The sequence below is a fragment of the Urocitellus parryii genome, chromosome 9 (genome assembly GCF_045843805.1).
Source record: "Urocitellus parryii isolate mUroPar1 chromosome 9, mUroPar1.hap1, whole genome shotgun sequence".
NCBI classification, from domain to species: Eukaryota; Metazoa; Chordata; class Mammalia; order Rodentia; family Sciuridae; genus Urocitellus; species Urocitellus parryii.
The window spans coordinates 14476749-14495062 of NC_135539.1; the positions used below are offsets into that span (position 1 = coordinate 14476749).

General features: G+C 40.4%; 1 protein-coding gene across 1 annotated transcript; it reads left to right on the forward strand.

Annotated features, from left to right (window-relative positions):
- The first annotated feature begins 488 nt into the window (after positions 1 to 488).
- On the forward strand, positions 489 to 12364 carry Anks4b (ankyrin repeat and sterile alpha motif domain containing 4B). The gene is made up of 2 exons (XM_026402512.2): positions 489 to 652; positions 11272 to 12364. The coding sequence occupies exons 1-2, from the start codon at positions 489 to 491 to the stop codon at positions 12362 to 12364; spliced, it is 1257 nt and encodes a 418-aa protein (XP_026258297.2).
- Positions 12365 to 18314: the final 5950 nt, after the last annotated feature.

Genomic DNA, 18314 nt, shown 5'->3' on the forward strand with positions numbered 1-18314 from the left:
AACTTGAATTATGGTAATGGTTGCAAAGCTTGGTAAAATTTGCTAAGAATCATTGGAGTATATACATCAAATGGGTAAATTTCAAAGCGTACCAACTATACCTCAATTCAGCTATTAAAAAGTCTACCCCAGTCAACTAGACTAGTTCTGAATATTTTAGAAATTATTTCTTCACATTCTGTGTTAAGATAACCAGTATCATTAAGACTTGTAATGGACATGGTAAAAATTAAACATTCCTAAAAGCCCTCAAGATGAACAGAGCGGGCTTCAATATTCAATGTCATGATCATTCCAGAAGGAAAAGTTCCAAGTTCAGTGCTGCAAATCTTTCTGGCTGCCTTCCAAGGAGAGAGGCTGAGATGAACTTTGTCCTGGCATAACGCTCCTTATCACTGATTAACCAGATCTCTAGGACAGTCACTGTGCCAACACTCGGCTTTGCCTGAAGAGACATATTCAGCCAAGCCTTGGTGAGCAGGAAAAAAATGTCCACTCGCTACCACCAAGCTGCTAGTGATAGCTACCTGGAACTTCTGAAGGAGGCTACCAAGCGAGATCTGAATCTTTCTGATGAAGATGGAATGACTCCCACTCTCCTGGCAGCCTACCACGGGAACTTGGAAGCCTTAGAAATAATCTGCAGCAGAGGGTAAGCTCAACCTGATGGTTCTGTAAGAGACAGGGGTTATGGTAGGATTTTACAGGAAACAGCAAGAGTCAGGGAAGTCAGTGAAAATGCTTTGCCCTCTTTTTAGAATGTCCAAATAACTGGCTTTTTAGAGAAAGAGAGAGTATTATATTAGAGATGCAGTCTTTCTCACAGAATTGGCACCATGGGAGGGGCTCACCCATTAGCCAAAGGCAGAGGATTGACACTGAGCTCTAAGGCATTGTTACTGGCCTGGGGGGTGGGGAGATTTTAATCTAGTGTCTTTACAAATCTTTTTCATGAAATTTAAATAGTGGAATCTTTAAAAAGGGGGCTGGGCATGGTGGCACAGGCCTGTAATCCCAGCAGCTCAGGGGGCTGAAGCAGAAGGATCACGAATTCAAAGCCAGCCTGAGCAATTTAGCAAGGCCCTAAGCAACTCAGCAAGACCTTGCCTCTGAGTAAAATACCAAAAAAAAAAAAAAAAAAAAAAAAAAAGAGCTGGGGATATGGCTCAGTGTTTAAGTGTCCCTGGGTTCAATCCCTGGTACGAAAACACACACACACACACACACACAAGACGTTGCCATTCTACTTGGTTTTAAGTTGCCAATCTTGCCTTGGCTGGAATAAAGGTTGTGTTTTTATTTTTTTTTTAATCTATGCCATTAAAATCCCACAGTCTTTTATTAGTATACACACCCAGTATACAAGCCCATAATTTTCAAATGGAATTGTTGGCTTTCCAAGCTGTAACAGGGACTTTCAACTCTCATAGGGACTACGTCAACTTCATTACATCTCTAGCCAGTACACACACACACACACACACACACACAGCCCACACCAGAGGGGTTAGGTAGTGTTGGCCATCATGACCTAAGAGGGGGAAAGAAATAAAGAAAAGTAAGGAAGAAAAGAAGGAAGAGAAGGAAAAAAAAAATGTAAACAGGAGAGCCAAGTGAATTCAATTCAATACATATCGCATATTATTATATGGCAGCCATTTTTTTTCCTAGCCACTGGGGACACTGATTAATAAGAGAAATACAACTCCTGACATGAAAATCAGATTTGAGAGGGGAAGACAGATGAGCCATTTATGACTTGGGTTGAAGAGCGGAAGTAGAGGGCACTCAGGGAAGGTTCTACCTGAGGGGAAAGGACTTCAGCTGGGATTCCAACAAATGAAAAGGTGTTGACCAGGCAAAGGTGGAAGGTAGCAAGGCTCCCCTAAGACAGAGCACTGTGCATTCCGGGAACAGAAGTTGAGTGTGGCTGGACATGGCTTGAATAGGGACAGGAAGGACTATCATATGTGATGAGACCAGATTACGGAGAACATTGGAAAGAGGAGTTGAACTTAATATCTTAAGGGTCAGGGAGGACAAGTCTTGTGTTCATGCAAAGGGGACAATTAAGTAATTTCATGTTTACCAAGATTGCTCTGGCAGAGAGATTGATCAGGGACTCTTAATAGTGGAGATGAATTGGACTCGGGTAGTGACAGTGAAAATGCGTAGGTGCATGGATTTGAGTGGCAGTTCAGATGTAGAATGGACAGTGATTGACTGGCTGCGGACTGAAGAGGAAGAGGAGGGTCAAAGCTCAGGTTCTGGTTCAAAAAGCTTGTAGATGTTGAGACCCTTTATTGAAATTGGGGGGCCCTTGAAGGAAAAACAGGAAGAACCCAGGGTCAGGAGAGTTCCTGAGTTCTGGACTGAATGAGGAGAAGAATGAAGTTGGTCTTCCCCATTCCTTTTGTCTGATTTAAGACTTCCTTTTCCCTATAAATATGTGTATTTACATGTTTATGTAAATATTCATGTACATGTGTACAGTCCACATCAATATTCTTCTATAAGAATATTAGTAGTCAGGGCTGGGGCTGGGGCTCAGCGGTAGAGTGCTTGCCTAGCAGGTGCAAGGCCCTGGGTTCGATCCTCAGCACCACATAAAAATAAATAAATAAAAAAATAAAAATATTGTGTCCAACTACAGCCAAAAAATAAATTTAAAAAAGAATATTAGTAGTCAGCAAATTTATTTCTTAGGCAATCCCTCTCTTAGACAGATAGTTTGTTTTTCCTGGTTTGAACAGTGCTGCAATGACTATCCTGACTTATAAAGCTTCACTCATTGTTTATTGAGAAAAAAAAAAATTCTCCAAAGGGAAGTTTTTTGATTAAAATTGGCCCATGTGTGCTTCTGTGCCCAAATACCTCGGAATGGGTAACGTATAAAGAAGAGAAACATATCTCACAGTTCTAGCAGCTAGAAAGTCCAGGTGTCAAGGAGTCGGGAGTTTCAGGGTCTGGTAAGAGCCCAGTTTCTGCTTCCAAGATGGCACCTTGTTGCTTATCCTCTGGAGGGATGGAACAGTGTCCTCACATGGTGGAAGAGAGAAAAGGGGCAGAAAAAGAGGCAAATAGTCTCCATCAAGTTCTTATATAAGGATACCCAATCTCATACTTAAGAGCTCCACTTAAAGGCCTCACCACTTGGTACTGTGGCATTGGAAATTAAATTTCCCATGAATCTTGGAGAGGACACGGATGTTCAAACCATAGCAGCCTACGTGCAAAAGACTCTTTTGGGGGGAGTATTGGTAACTGTCCTTCAGAGAGTGAAGACATGTTTTGTTCTGTTGCCAATATGGTAGGTACAAAATGATGTATCAGTGTGGCTTTAATGTTCTCTGGTTACTGTTTTTTATTATTATTATTATTATTATTGGTACGGAGGATTGAACCCAGGGGCACTTAACCACTGGCCACATCCCCAGGCCTCTTTTGTATTTTATTTAGAGAGAGGGTCTCAAATTGCTTAGTGCCTCACCCAATGGCTGAGGCTGGCGTTAAACTCGCAATCCTCCTGACTCAGGCTCCCAGGTTGCTCAGATTACAGGTGTGTGCCACCATGCCCGACTTGAAAATCATGTTTATGTTTACTGTTTTGTGAACTGTGTACTTTTAATCTTGTTCCACTTTTATATTGGGATCATCAGCATTTCTCATTAATTTATAAAAATGCTTTCTAAAGTTAAAAATATTAACCCTTTTGTCACATGTTACAAATATTTCCACACAATTTATAATTTATTTTTTGACAACCAATATTTTAAATATAAATGAAAATATAAATATAAAAATATATATTTTAAGTACATATAAGTCTCTCTCAATCTTTGGTTGGTACCTCTAACTTTGAGTTCATTCATGACTATCGACTGAGATTTTCTTTAGTACTTTTTAGTGTCATATTTAAAAAATTTTATTCATATATAAGTTATTTTTCTTTAAAATATAAGGTTATGATTTAACTACAATTGTCCATGTTTTTAATCATTTGTCCCAACACAGTTTGTTACATAGTCCACCCTTTTTTCTACTAATTTGACAAAGCAACATAATTTTTTTTCAATATGATATCAAAATCTAGCCCATTTATTCATAGTTATTAAACATTGGCTATGGCAACAAAAATTCTTCTAACCCTGTATTTTTTTTCATTTTTTAATTGATTTTTAAAATTTATATATGACAGCGGAATGCTTTACAATTCTTATTACACAAATAGAGCACAATTTTTCATATCTCTGGTTGTATACAAAGTATATTCACACCAATTGTGTCTTTATACATGTACTTTTGATAATAATGTCCATCACATTTCACCATCATTTGTAATCCTTTGCCCCCTCCCTCCCCCTCCCACCCCTCTGCCCTATCTAGAATTGTCCATTCCTCCCAAGCTCCCCCTCCCTATCCTACTATGAATCAGCCTCCTTATATCAAAAGAAAACATTTAGCATTTGGTTTTTTGGGATTGGCTAACTTCACTTAACATTATCTTCTCTAACTCTATCCATTTACCTGCAAATGCCATGATTTTATTCTCTTTTATTGCTGAGTAATAGTCCATTGTGTATATATACCACATTTTTAATCCATTCATCTGTTGAAGGGCATCTAGATTAGTTCCACAGTTCCACAGTTTAGCTATGGTGAATTGTGCTGCAATAAACATTGATGTGACTGTGTCCCTGTAGTATGCTGTTTTTAAGTCCTTTGGGTATAGACCAAGGAGAGGGATAGCTGGGTCAAATGGTGGTTCCATTCCCAGTTTTCTGAGGAATCTCCATACTGCTTTCCATATTGGCTGCACCAATTTGCAGTCCCACCAGCAAGGTATGAGTAACCCTGTATTTTCTAGCCCTTTTTTGTTTTCTCAACTCTTGTTTGCTCACTGATTCTACTGCTGCTCAGATTTTGTTTCCTTACCTCGAAGCATTTAAGATTTGCTGTGTTAAATTGGTCTGGAATAGGCTAAAAACAAAGTCTGGTGAGGATTTTCAGAGGTCATCTCCCTTGTTGACCAGAGTTAATCTTTAGAAACCAATATGAGATCAAATGTCCAATTAGATTTAAAGGGGTGACAAGAGGAAAGAAAGCTAACACCTTGAATTTAGCTTATCGATGATTGAAGAAGTACATTCCAGCCTGATAATAAAGTGTTTATTTCTTATTACCTGATTGAGTTAGTGGATCCTGTGGTAACTGGAAATTTAAAAACCCCGGCTTTCTTAGAAAGTTTAAGACCATCACTCTTAGTACAGATGCTACTCAACTTAGGATGGGGTTGCACCCTGATAAGCCCTCAGAAGTTGAAAATGGATTCGGTTACCTAATTGCTAAACATCATAGCTTAGCAAGACTGTACACTGTAGAGCACCAGTTGTTCACTGCCACAATTACATGGCAAACTGGGCAACAGGGCTCTCTGCTGCTGCCCAGAATCGCTAAAAAAAATACCCCACTGACTATCACTAACCTGAAAAAGATAAAAAGTCAACACACAGTTTCTACTGAATGTATATCACTTTTGCTCCATTGTAAAGTGAAAAGCCCGATAAATGCAAGTATTATGACTTGGGGACCATCAAAATGTCCTTCCAGATTTTTTGCTTTGAGCCCATGCATGTGTACATTTTTCTCCCTACAAAGGCAATCATGGAAATCATACTGACACTGTAATATATCATGGGCCATTTGCACTTAAAAGTTGAGATCCATGCTACTATTTAAATGACTACACGGTAGTATGTTTTATTGTTATGTTCATTCATTTACTGATTTTAAATTGATAAAAATTGCATACATCTATGGCATACATTGTGAACTATGTATACCTTGTGGAATGGCTAAATCAAGCTGATTATATGCATCATCTCATATGCTTTTCTGTGTAAGAGCATTGAAAATCTACTTTCTTAGCAACTGTTAAGTATATAGTATATTGTTATTAACTATAGTCACCATGTTGGACAATGGCTATCTTGAATTAAATCCTCCTGACTGAAATTTTTGTATTGGGGACACCAACATTTCCCTAATCCCTTCCCACCCTCAACCATCATTCTTTTCTGAGACTTCTATGAGTTCCACAGCTGCATTTTTGTTTTGATTGCCCAAAGGTCTGACATTTCCTTAGGATAAATCCCTAATGGTATAATAGTTGATTCAAAGGGTGACTGATTTAAAGGCTTGTGACACATATTCAAGTAAATTTGAATTATTTCATGCATCCTCCAACAGTTCCTTTTCTCGCACTCCTACTAGAACCAAGTATTAATATTCTTTTTAATCACTGCCTATCTGATAGGCAAAAAAGTAGTATATTGTTTTAATTTGCATTTCTTTAATTATTTGTAAGTCCAAATAATTCCTTTTTTACGTAGAAAAACATTTCTGAAAGAGTGATTGTTTTTGAGAACAATTGCACCCACGAAAAATCAAATCAACATCAAAAGGAGAAATTGTAAGGGAACAGATGTTTTAGAGTAATTTAATTTAAGGAAATTGCCTATTTAATGACAATAATACCAAGCTAGCTTTAAAAAAATTTTGTCAAAATGCAACTGGTCTACCAAAAATCAAGAGCACAATATTTAAAATCTCTTCAGTTAGTTTCTCTTTTCAAAAAGACTGTAGGAAAAAAAAAAACTCAACAGTAGACTAGAGTTAGCCCAAGGGAACCACACAGCATCAGTGTTAGAATTTGTTAGCCAATTCTTTGTTGTGTGACCAAAGTACCTAATGAGAACAGCTTAGAGGAGGAGAAGAATGGTTTGGCTTATGGTTTCAGAGGTTCAGTCCATGGCTGGCCAACCCCATTACTCTGGGCCTGGGGTGAGGCAAAACATCATGGCGCAACATCAGGCAAAGGAAGATATGGCAGTCAGGAAGTAGGACGAATGAGATGGGAAGGGGAAACAAGGAAGATGAACCTTTCCAGAGTATGCCCCCCATGACCTACCTGCTCTAGCAAAGTCTGGAGCCTATAGTTACCTTTCAGTTCACTCAAATTGGAATGGACCAATTAGGTTGCTGCTTTCATAATTCAATCATTTCACCTCTGGCTATCCCTGCATTAACAAGTAGCTCTGGGCAGGGATACCTCATATCTGAGCCATAAATCTTGGCTCCTAGAACAAGTTTGTGCATACCTGGGCAGTTATATACAATAGCGTCATCAAGAAATGTGAAAAAAGATAAAGATTATCTTTAGAAAGATCTAAAGCTTATTCATCAAAATATTATTATTTAAGTTATACATCAGTTTCGAAAGTTGTCTTTAAATAGAACTTTTGCAAGTGGAAATCGCTTAAATACACCAGGAAAACTCATGAATCCTCTTACAGTTTCATCTGTAAATTTGGAATTTTGCATTCGAAATTTTCTCTAAGACCCACTTTCATAGTCATCTTGGCTCTTCCTCATGTTCTTCCTCCTCATTTAAGGTATACTGAGATGGGAAATGCTGTGGCCTAAGCATATTGATTTAACCCAGACTTCTTAATACCCAGTCACCCTACCACCACCACAACTCACTCCTCATCCTAATTTCCTTTTTAGCTTATCCGATCCAAGGATAATTCCAGGCAAATTTAATCAGTATGTTTTTGTTTATGTCTATATAATGTCTTGAAGGTTTTACAATTCCTCTTTTGATATCTAGGGTACTTAAGGAGTCTCTTGAATATGGTGGTTGGCTAAAATAAATAAAAAGTAAAGCCACGTGTTTGGGGGTGAGGCCCTGTGTTCCCCTAAGATGCACAACTGTGCCAAGGTTGAAAGGGGTCTCCTTTGATCCAAAACAATTAAATCAGACTGACTGTCCAGAAACTTCTTGAAAGAGGCTGCCCAACAAAACCGTTAAATAATCTTTGCTTTTTTTAGATTCAATTTCATAGTCTTTTTCTTCTCCGCCCTTCACTTTTCCCTTATCCCCAGCTTGGTGCACTCTGGTCACACCACTGTATATGCTGGGTTCCCCAGGTATGCCATGCAATGTCTCGAATCTGTGTATTTCCTCAGGCTGTTCTCTCTGTGCAGAAGAAGGTTGCCAGTTTGTGGGCTGGATAGAGTCCACAAACGTGTTTTGTTTGGACTTCACTGTGTTTTTCTTTTAAATTTGAGCCAACACCTAAAACTTCCATGAAATTCTGGATTTCTTCCTGCATTTAAAGAAAAATGGAGGGTCTGACAATATTGTCTCTGTGTTTTATTTAAGGCAGTATCAGCTGCAGTCATGCCCTTTCTAGAAGGACATGCATTGAACTGTGTCTTTGTTGAAAGAACCTGGCCCCTTTGGGGCTCTTACATTACCTGCTTGGCTTCTTGGTGTTGGGTTTGAGATTTCTGCTAGGAGTTGTACATGGCCAACAAAAGAGAGAAAACAGGATTTGCTCTGTCTGGAAAATTATCTAACTCTGGAGACAGAGCATACATATTTGACAAGTAAGACTATAAGCACTAAAAAACTATAAAAGCCATTGTGCTGCCAGAAACTTAGGAGGTGGGTGGGAGGAAAAAAATAAATACATAAAAATTCTGCATTATGAATTTAGAGGGGAATCAGAAAATAAGTAATGTTTATAAAGCACTTTCCCATGCTTTATATATGTTAACTTTAATTCACATAATGACTCCATGAGTCAGTAGTGTTGTTAGTCTCAATTTACAAATAATGGAACTGAGTCCCAGAAAAGTCAAGCTAGAGGATTTGTGGCTGGTGAAGTGGAAAAGCTGAGAAATGTTACTTGAAGACTGTATTGAGTAAGAGATGGTTAGACTTAGAGACAGGCCTGACCCAACCTGTGCTGCCTGTTAGCCTTGGGCAAACCCATTACACTCTGAGTTTTTAAAAATTTTTTTTTTAAATTTACTACTGCATTATAGTTATAGATGATTGTGAGGTTCATTTTGACATAATCAGTCAAGCACGGAATATAATTTGCTCCAATTCAGTCCCCAGTACTTCCCCTTTCTCTCTTCTTCTCCCTGCCCCTATTTCTCTAGTCTACTGATTTTCCTTCTATTTATTTATAGATTTTAAAAATTAATACATTATAGATATACATAAAGGTGAAATTCAAGGTGCTATATTCATGCATGTGCATGGAATGGTTTGGTCGATTTCATTCTACCCTTCCTCCCTTTCCCTTCCTTCGTCCCTCCCACTCAGTCTCCTTCCTCTACTCCACTGATCTCTCTTCTGTTTTTATGGGACACCCCTCCCCTGGCCTTTTCTTTTCCTCCTTATTTTGGTCTAGCTTCTGCATATGGGAAAAAAACCTTCGAGCCTTGACTTTCTGAGTCTGGTTTATTTCACTTAGCGTGATGTTCCCTACTTCCATGCATTTACCAGCAAATGTCATTCTGTAATGTCATTCTTTTTGAGGAGTATTCCACTGCACATGTGTATAATACTTTCTTTATTCATTCATCTGGGTCTCCTTTTATTTCTGCAGTTAAGATTCTCTCCCTCCTTCTCTAAGAGGGAGATTGTGACAATGGTGGTGTTGGGCAATGAGAGCCAAAGTGCTTAGAAACTGAAAAGCATAGGGCAGCCAGGGCTCCCAGGAAGGAGTGAGAGGACACTAACTCGGCTGCATTCACTAGTGCAGCTCTTCCCAGCCCATAGTGAGCCTGAGAATTACCAGAGGGTAATGTTAAACTCTACTCTAGATTCTCATTCAGTAAGTGTGGGCTGGGGTCCAAAATTCTGCTTTTCAAACAAAATCACAGATAAAGCCCTTGCTGCTGTTGCTTGTGGTAGTCTGGGGACCAAACTAAGAACTCCTTAGTTTGGTCCCCAGACTACCACAAGAAACTACTCCAAGGAGAAGGATTACCGAATATTATTAATTAATTTGGTGTGATCTTTTCTTCTATTTCTGCCATTTCTCATGAGAAATATAAGGAGAACTTTTTAGACTCACTCTCCTGACCTTCCACAGGGTCTATGTTTATATCTCTAGGCCTCCTACGACAGGGGAACTAGGAGCCTGGGGCAGGATTCCAGTAGGTGTTCAGTCATTTCACCAATCTTCAGTGAGCATCTACCAATGTCACTGTTTCTGTGCCAGACAGTAGGTAAGTGGCCTCAGTGCCATGATAGCGCCCCTAACCCACCTTGACCTCTTGTAGAACTATCACTCATAAAATACTGGAAGGAAACAAGAATAGATGGAGATGTTCTGCATTTCACATGAATACTGGTCATAGCAGACACTGCTGACTACTTGCCCAACATCTACTCCTCTCTTCTTTCTTGCTGATGATGACCCAGTTTGCTTTGGTTGTTCGTTTCCACTTGTGACTTGAGGGAACACAACATTATTGTGCTGGGATCATCTCTTGCCAGCTCCTGAGAGGTTGCTGTTAAATTTTCAGGAAGTTTCAGATTTGGTTAAACACAACAATTATTGAAATAAAATTATATAAGCCTACAATTTAATAAATCATGTTAAAAGAAAGGTAATATATTTTGCCACATTTTACTATTATCAGTGCTCTTAAAATTATACAGGTCCAGGGCTGGGGTTGTAGCTCAGTGGTAGAGCACCTGCCTCGCACATGGGAGGCACTAGGTTTAATTCTCAGCATTGGATATACATAAATAAAATACAGGTCCATCAATGATTTAAAAAATATTTTTAAACAGATTATACAGATCCATTGATTCTATGTGGAAGAAATAATTAATAATGGTAAGCTACTGCACATCTCTTCCAAACTCTGTCTAGGGATGTTATATTGGGAGGTTTAAATTTATCATTGTGAATATTCTTACACAACAGAAATTGGCACATGCTATACATCAGGGCTTTGATGATTTTCCCCTCAAATGAGCTAGTGGTTAAACATTTACCAGTATGCTTTTGGATAATCCTATTCCTAGCTTGAGAGAAAAATTCTAATTGATCTAAGTTAAACATGGCACTACCCTTTCTAGGCATGGGAACCAATTCTGGCCAATGAGATATGAAAGTTGACTTGTTAGGGAGTTTCTTGGAAAGATTTTCTTCTAAAAATGAGATAGGGCAGAGAATGGCTTTTTTTGTTTGTTTGTTTCTTGCCATATGGTGTCTAGCTGCAAGATGACATATCTAGACTTACAGCAGCTATAGTATGTCAACATCAAGGCAGGATAAACAGGCTTGCACTAGCCTGCATTTTATTCGTTATTTTTGTTTTTATTTCTGTTTTTGGAATTTATGTTCCCAGAAAAAAAAAATGTTTCACTTGCATCTTTCGTATTTTCTCTTTTAGAGGGGACCCCGATAAATGTGACATCTGGGGAAATACTCCTCTACATTACGCAGCGTCCAATGGCTATGCCCACTGTGTCTCATTCCTGATCAACTTTGGTGCCAACATCTTTGCCCTGGATAATGACTTACAGTCTCCATTGGATGCTGCTGCCAGCCGGGATCAGAATGAATGTGTTGCTCTCCTGGATAAGGCTGCCACTGCCCAGAACACCATGAACCCCAAGAAGGTCTCCAGGCTGAAGGAGCAGGCTCAGAAAAATGCCAAGAGGCAGATCAAAGAGTGTGAAAGGCTCCAGGAGAAACACCAAAATAAGATGGCCCGCACCTACAACAAGGAGGAATCAGGGACTCTTTCTTCTTCCAAGGGTACCTTCTCCAGGTCATCCATCTCAAGTGCTTCAGCTTCCAGTACATTTGGGTCCTTGTCTAAGGGCATTAAAGATACCTTCAAGATGAAGTTCAAGAAGAACAAAGACACAGCAGAGCCCATAGGGAAGGAGGGTAGAAGTGGGCAGAGGAACGTGATGGAAGTGTTCAGAGAAGAGGACGAAGATTCATTTTCCGGGGGCTTCAAAGAGAAGCTCCAGTTCCCAGCAGAGGAGGACGATGATGAGCAACATGAATCCATTCTCAACCGTCCAGGTCTAGGGAATATTGTTTTTCAAAAGAACAGAGTATGGAGCCCCGAAGACATCTCAAACAGCAAGAGGGAGTCGGAATTTCAAATGCCCAGTGACTTGCTCCAAAGAGCAGCCGAGGCTGATGAAGCTGAGGCGGGTGAAGAGGGAGAAGCGGGTGAAAATGGCCTTGGGTCACCTGAGCTGCCTTGGGATGAGGATGAAGTGGAGTGGGAGGAAGAAGCGGTGGATGCGACTCCCCTCGAAGTGTTCTTGCAGTCCCACCACCTGGGAGAGTTCCTTCCCATTTTCACGAGAGAGCAGATTGATCTAGAAGCTCTGATGCTTTGCTCTGACGAGGACCTTCAGAACATACAAATGCAGCTGGGTCCTAGGAAGAAAGTTCTTAATGCCATAAACAGAAGGATGCAGGTGGTCCAACAACCTGGCCCGCTGGTGGACACCAGCCTCTGATGGAGAATGTTGAGTTGACTGGAGCCATGCTGTGGCCCCCTGGAAACTCTCCACTCCATACCAGATCTCTACCCAAAGCCGGACCACTGGGAATGGCTTCTAGGGTTTTGGAGGTGCCTACCTAGGAAGGAGGCCCAGACTCCACTCCAACACCTATCCAAATAAACCATCAGAGAGGTATGCAAAGGAGACCTTGGAACAAGAAAATGGCATTTCTGTTCAATTAGCCTTTGATATTGTTGAATAAAGATAGGGTTAAATGGATGACAGAAGAAGGAAAAAAATCTTACTTTTCTAACACTGGATTTAATCATTTCTCATCATGATGGCCGACTGCTTCCTTTCTGATCTACCCTGAGGATGCTGACTCTGGTTCTGTCCTGAGCTCTGTGACTTTGCCTGTCAGTGGGGACTGAAGTTCCATGTTGCCTGAGGCTTCGTGCCCAACTTCAACTTCCAACAAATGCTTACCTGTTTACAAACAATGGAACTGGGTTTATGATATTCCTGTCTGAGAACAAGGACAGAGTGGCAGGTAGGGAGAGTAAAGAAAGAGAACATAGGTGCCTGTTGTGTTCATGTTGGATCCCTAACCCCCAAAGTGATGTTTTTTTTGGGGTCTTTAAAGAGGTGATTAAGTTTAAATAAGATCACAAGGATGGGGTCTTCATCCCATATGACTGGTAAAAGAAGAAGAAGATATATTTAAGGATGTACTCACACATAGGGAAATGTCACCCAAGGACACAGCCAGAAGGCACTATCCGCCATCCAAGGAGAGAAGCCTCAGGAGAAACCAACCCTGCCAACATTTTGATTTTGGTCTTTCAGCCTCCAGAGCTGTGAAAAAAAATAAATTTCTTTAGTTTAAGCCATTCAGTCTGTGGTGTTTTCTTATGGCGACCAGCGATGACAATGGAGCACCTAAGCAAGAGGGTGGCGAAGGAAAGAAAGAAGGATAAAGAAAAAAGGAATCAGGCCTACTTCACAACTACTTTTGAGTATGTATAAAACTGGGGAATTGGGCCCAGGAGTACTCGACCACTGAGCCTCATCCCCAGCCCTTTTTATTTTTATCTTGAGACAGGGTTTTGCAAAGTTGATGAGACTGTCATTATAGGTGTGTGCCACTGCACCCAGCTCTTCTTGATATTTATAAGGGTTTAGTGCTTCCAGTAACTTTAACAAAAATCTAGTTTGTTTGTAGGAAATATTTATTATAGGATTAAATTCTGTATTTTCATGCTTATAATGTATCTTATTTACTGTTGTCTATCACCAATGCTACATGTACGTTCCACAACATAAACTGGCAACCCATTGCTCTGCTGAAATTTATTTGAAAGGAAACCCCAAATACAACTTGAAACTCTTTTGAACAGATAAACTTCACTGAATTTTTATAGCCAGACTTATATTCATGTAGAATTTGTCATTGATCATGCATATAATATAGAAGCAGCTGTTTGCATTCAGCATGGTCTAATTCACATAAGTTTCAGTCAGTTTTTCCATTACTGTGACCAAAAGACTTGACAAGGACAATTTTAGAGGAGGAAAAGTTAATTGGAGGCTCATGGTTTCAGAGGTCTCAATCCATAGACTGTCAACTCCATTGCTCTGGACCAGGTGCAAGAGAATATCATGGTGGAAGGGTATGGTGGAGGGAAGCAGCTCAGAATACGGCACCAGGAAGCAGAGTTCAGCTCACCAGGGACAAAATGCCTCCCCTAAAGACTGCCTCCAGTGTCCCACCTCGCCCAGCTACATCCTACCTACAGTTACCACCCAGTCAATCCATTCCAGTGGGTTACCATACTGATTAGGTCAATATTCTCATAACCTGATCATTTCTCTAACTTCCTTGCATTGTTTCACACATGGGCTATTGGGGGATACCTCATATCTAAACCCTCACAACTTATTTCAAGAGGCGCCGTAGAGGACATAGGTTTGGGATGATACAGATGCTCACATCTGATGAACAACTGGCTGATTCTTCCTTGAAGGATGATTTTAGGAAGCTTGTCAGTCATTAAATATGTTGCATTAGAGCATAATTATGTTTACAAATACTGTTTTTGTTGTCTTGAATTAAAATTTTTACTTCATCAATAATGTGTATAAAAGCAGTTGGCATGTGCAAGGCACTCAAAAAAGTTTGCAGTCTGAGCTTGCTGCTATTATACGTATTATTGTAGATGCTAGGAGCCCCCTTCATGTATCCCCACAATTTTCCTAATGAGATGCTATTTCTATTCCTGTCCTAACTTATATAATGAGGAAACATCAAGTTGGGAGAAATGAGCCTATACAGGTATCTCTTGCCCCCTTTGAGGGGATATTTGCCAGTGAACACTTTTATACTCTTCTTGGGGGCTTTTGTCCTATTATGATTTATGGAATTAAGAAGTGATGAGTTCTCCTAACTTCTCAGCATAGAAGATCTAGTTTCTTCATCATGCAGCATTATGTTATGAAAAAGATTTATACCACATTACAGAAGGTTATAAATGCTCTAAGAATGTCAGATCATTCAAACTGCAACAAAATATGTCCAAGAGGAGATGCAAGAAAGGTTTGGCCTGAGACAAAGACAGGAGGGTTAGGAGCCAGGATGGGTCTCAGATATCCACTGATCTCAGATCTCCATCTTTTAATCACATGCTTAGAAGAGCTCAATCCAGTGATGCTGGATTCCTGCTCCCATTCTGCTATTTTTCCCCCTTCTATATAGCTTGACATAAACATCAACAAGAAAGAAATAGCTGGATGCATTTCACCAAAGAGAGGAGTTTGAGAAGTTATGGTGTGGTGGATGTCATTTCAGAAATGTTATATGCTCATAATTCCTCTGTTGAGTCACCAGCCTACACTATGATGTTGGGTTTTAAATTCACAAGCTTAAGTCTTACCTGACATCCTCCCCCTCAAATGTCTCACAGGTACCTCAAACTCAGTCTGCCCAGAACTGAACCATTTTTCCCCAAAATCAAAAACTATCAACTTAGATCATTTTGCCTCTTGTTGACACCTGGCAATGTCTCGGGACATTTTTGGTTGTCATGAGTTGGGTGGGGGCGCTCCTGACATTGAGTGGATAGAAACAATGGATGTAAAACATCCTACAATGTATAGGATGGCCCTCTATAACAACAAACCATCTCGATTCAAATGTCGATAGTGCTGAGACGGAGACACCAGCTGGATATCTCCATTTTTGGTGAAAGGGAAGTTCAACACAACACCCCTTTTCCTTCACCTTCAACACCAAGGGATTACTAACTTCTTTCAACTCCCTAATGTTTCAAACCCAAATTCTTTTCTCTATTTGCAAGACTACTGTTTCCTTCATGACCCTGTCGTCACTTCCAAGGATGGTTACAAGTATCCTTATTTGTCTCTAATTCACTTCCTGCAATGCTAGTTGAGTCACCTTTGTACTGAGTCAACTTCCTCTTGTCACCTTCTGCCTCCCTCTTGATTTTCAGTCTCCCATCATCACACACAAGACCCTCATGATGAAAGAGCCCACTTCTCCAAGACTCAGATCTCATCTTGACCTTGCTCTGTCCTCTAATTATAACCACAGAAGATTTCCTGTAGCTTCTCAAATATATCATGGCTCTCATATGCCAGTGTCTTTGTACCCCAGCAGTCCTCTGCCTGGAAGACACTTCATCCATGCCACCAGACCCACTGAGAGACTTACCCTCTCCTTCCCCCAGTCTGGTACTCTTGGATGCTCTTCCTGGCTGGGCAGCCTGTTTTCTTTTGCTCCTCTAAAACTTCTTCAATTTTCTTCCCAACTCTGTGTCCCAGGTAGTTTACCCCTGTAGACTATACCAAAGAGCTCTTTGACCTTGGGTTTCTGGTTGGGTTTGACCAATGGGGGTGTTAACAGGAGACCAGAGGGTAGAAGAGATATTGGGACATTTATTCCATCTGCTTCTTCCTTGCAGGACAGTCTCTGGCTTCCTTCATCTAAACCCACAGCTTGTGTCTGGCAGCCATCTGTCACAGCTCCAGTTCTTGCTGGGCTCCACTAACTGCTCTTTCAAGCTTAGCCGGGGTACCAACTTCCTACTGTTGCTAGCCCTGAGGGCACTTCCTTCCAAACAGTCTCTTCATTAAATTCTCTTCAATCTTGCCTTTGAGGGCTCTGGAATCATATATTCTGCTAATGCCAAGGCATTGTACAATCATTGCCTTTTTACATATCTGTCTTCCAACAGATATGTGTATTCTTTGGAGAGTGAGGACTTTATTCTCTCTTGTATTTTAGTAGCCTAGTGCAGAATTGTTGTTCAGAGAATGAAAGTGGTATATGAATGAACATTCTTATCATCATACTCCCTTCTCTGCACATCCATAGGGTGGTGACACTCTTAAGACCTTCAGAAAGACTCAGTGAGATGTGCATAATCAGATCTTGTGGATATTTTATTTCAGCACAAAGGCCCCTGTCCAGAGAGCCTGAGAAACAGGCTGGCTAATCTGGAGCAGGAAGAGGCCCTGCCAGGAGGAGTATGGGCAGAGAAACAAAGCAGAGTAACATACTAGGCTTTTTTGTTGGCTTGTCTGATAACTGCCTTGGGATGGGGTTGGGAAGTGGATGCAGACAGGCTCTTTTTTTTTTTAATCCTAATTAGTTATACATGATGGTAGGATGCATTTTGACACATTGTACATACATGGAGTACAACTTCTCATTCCTCTGGCTGTACATGGTGCAGAGTCACATGTAATCATACATGTGTATAGGGTAATAATGTCTCTTTATACCATCCTTCCAATCCCCACAGCCCCACCCCTCTGTACAAACCAAAGTTCCTTCATTCTTCCCTATCCCCCCACCTCTCTATGGATCAGTATCCGCTTATCAGAGAAAACATTTGGCTTTTGGTTTTTTGAGATTGGCTTATTTCACTTAGTATGATATTCTCTAGTTCCGTCCATTTACCTGCAAATGCCATAATTTCCTCCCGACAGGCTCTTTGGCAGGACAGAGGCAACAAAGCTCTGCTAGTGATTCCAGGGGTCTGGGGAAGGCATCTCTGCATCTGCAGCTCATTCCCCATCCCTATGTTCAGATTGGAGTATATGATTCCTAATGGCCCCTTCCACACTGAAAATGTAGTGGATACGTGTAGATTTGGCCTTCTGCATGGCCTGTCCTTCCTCTCTTTGTCACCTCACGTGGTCAAATGGGTTGATTCCATACCTGAGTTCAAGGATAGGCATGTGACCCAGGCCGGAATAACAAGGGCATAAGATTCCCCCAGATAATGCAATAATTCGGGGACAGTCACACAGTGCATTCCATCTCCTATTGCTATGATGTTAGGCCCAGGAATGAGCTCATCACCTGGGTGGTTTAAGTCTCAGTGCTGGGACTTTAAACTGTGAATGAAGAGGATCTCTATGCTAGAGTTAATAAAGAGGGCAAAGTATAATTCAGGAGCTGTTGGCAGCCACGGTATCACTACAGGGGAGAACACCCATGATAAAAAAAAAAAAAACAGAATGGAGAGATGCAAAGAATAAGACTGGTTCCTGATCACACTTGCAGCCTGTATAGACACCATCATAGCTGGAACCAGTTACCTGTTTACTTCTTAATTACGAGAGCCAATAAATTCTATTCCACTCGTTCATTCCACTTAAGAGAGACTGAGTTGAGCTCTCTACTATCTGTGACCAAAGGATTCCTGACCTATAATAGAAACTCTATTTTTCTTTAAATTTCAAAACAGGCACAAAAAGTTGCATGGAATAGGATTCCATTTATAAGAAATTTCCATAAGAGACAAATCCATAAGAGGCAGAAAGTAAATTCTACCTAAGAGGTAGAAAGTAAATGGCACACTTTAAAATGGTGAGTTATGTGATGAGTTGTATTTCAACCAAAAAACAGAAAAAAATTGTCATTACAGTCATTGAAGTCCCC

Coding starts and splice junctions, on each gene's coding strand:
- Anks4b (XM_026402512.2), top strand. CDS start 489: ATGTCCACTCGCTACCACCAAGCTGCTAGTGATAGCTACCTGGAACTT. Junction 653..11,271: donor GAAATAATCTGCAGCAGAGG/GTAAGCTCAACC, acceptor TTTCTCTTTTAG/AGGGGACCCCGATAAATGTG.